This window comes from Neopelma chrysocephalum, unplaced genomic scaffold (assembly GCF_003984885.1).
Source record: "Neopelma chrysocephalum unplaced genomic scaffold, ASM398488v2 Primary Assembly neopelma1_96720, whole genome shotgun sequence".
NCBI classification, from domain to species: Eukaryota; Metazoa; Chordata; class Aves; order Passeriformes; family Pipridae; genus Neopelma; species Neopelma chrysocephalum.
Window position 1 is genome coordinate 7,881 of NW_020925364.1, and position 736 is coordinate 8,616.

General features: G+C 67.7%; 1 protein-coding gene across 1 annotated transcript in view; it reads left to right on the forward strand.

Annotated features, from left to right (window-relative positions):
- Positions 1-736, forward strand: part of DHX34 (DExH-box helicase 34) — a gene marked incomplete at both ends in the record, with an annotated part of 10,162 nt that overhangs the window by 7,876 nt on the left and 1,550 nt on the right. The window contains one exon of the mRNA XM_027709265.1: positions 66-302. Within this exon, the coding sequence (XP_027565066.1) occupies positions 66-302 (237 nt within the window). The remainder of the gene's footprint in view (positions 1-65; positions 303-736) is intronic.

Genomic DNA, 736 nt, shown 5'->3' on the forward strand with positions numbered 1-736 from the left:
CTGTCCCTCACCTGTCCCCCCTCTCCCTCACCTGTCCCTCACCTGTCTCCCACCTGTCGCAGGCTCTGCTGCTGTGCAGCCGCTCCCTGGACACCTGCGGGCGCCGCGTGGTGGCCGACGGGTGGCTGGAGGTCACCTGCGAGGACGCCCAGGTGAGCCAGCGCCTGCTGGGCGTGGCCGTGCACCTGAGACTCACCTGGGACCGGCTGCTGGAGCGGCTCCTCAGCGGGGGAGGGGATCGGCCCCGCCCCACCGAGGTGTCCCAGCTCACCTGGGGGCTCCTGGAGTTCCTCGATGAGCAGGTGAGGGGGGTTACCTGGCACAGGTGAGGAGGCACCTGGGACAGGTGAGAGGGAACCTGGGACAGGTGAGGGGGCACCTGGGACAGGTGAGGGGGCACCTGGGACAGGTGAGGGGGGTTACCTGGGACAGGTGAGGGGGCACCTGGGACAGATGAGTGGGGTGGAGGTACCTGGGGGCTCCTGGAGTTCGTCGATGAGCAGGTGAGGGGGGTTACCTGGCACAAGTGAGGGGGGTTACCTGGGACAGGTGAGTGGGGTGGAGGTACCTGGGGGTTCCTGGAGTTCGTCAATGAGCAGGTGAGGGGGTTACCTGGGACAGGTGAGGGGGTTACCTGGGACAGGTGAGTGGGGATGAACAGGTGAGGGGGGTTACCTGGCACAGGTGAGGAGGCACCTGGGACAGGTGAGGGGGCACCTGGGACAGGTGAGGGGGG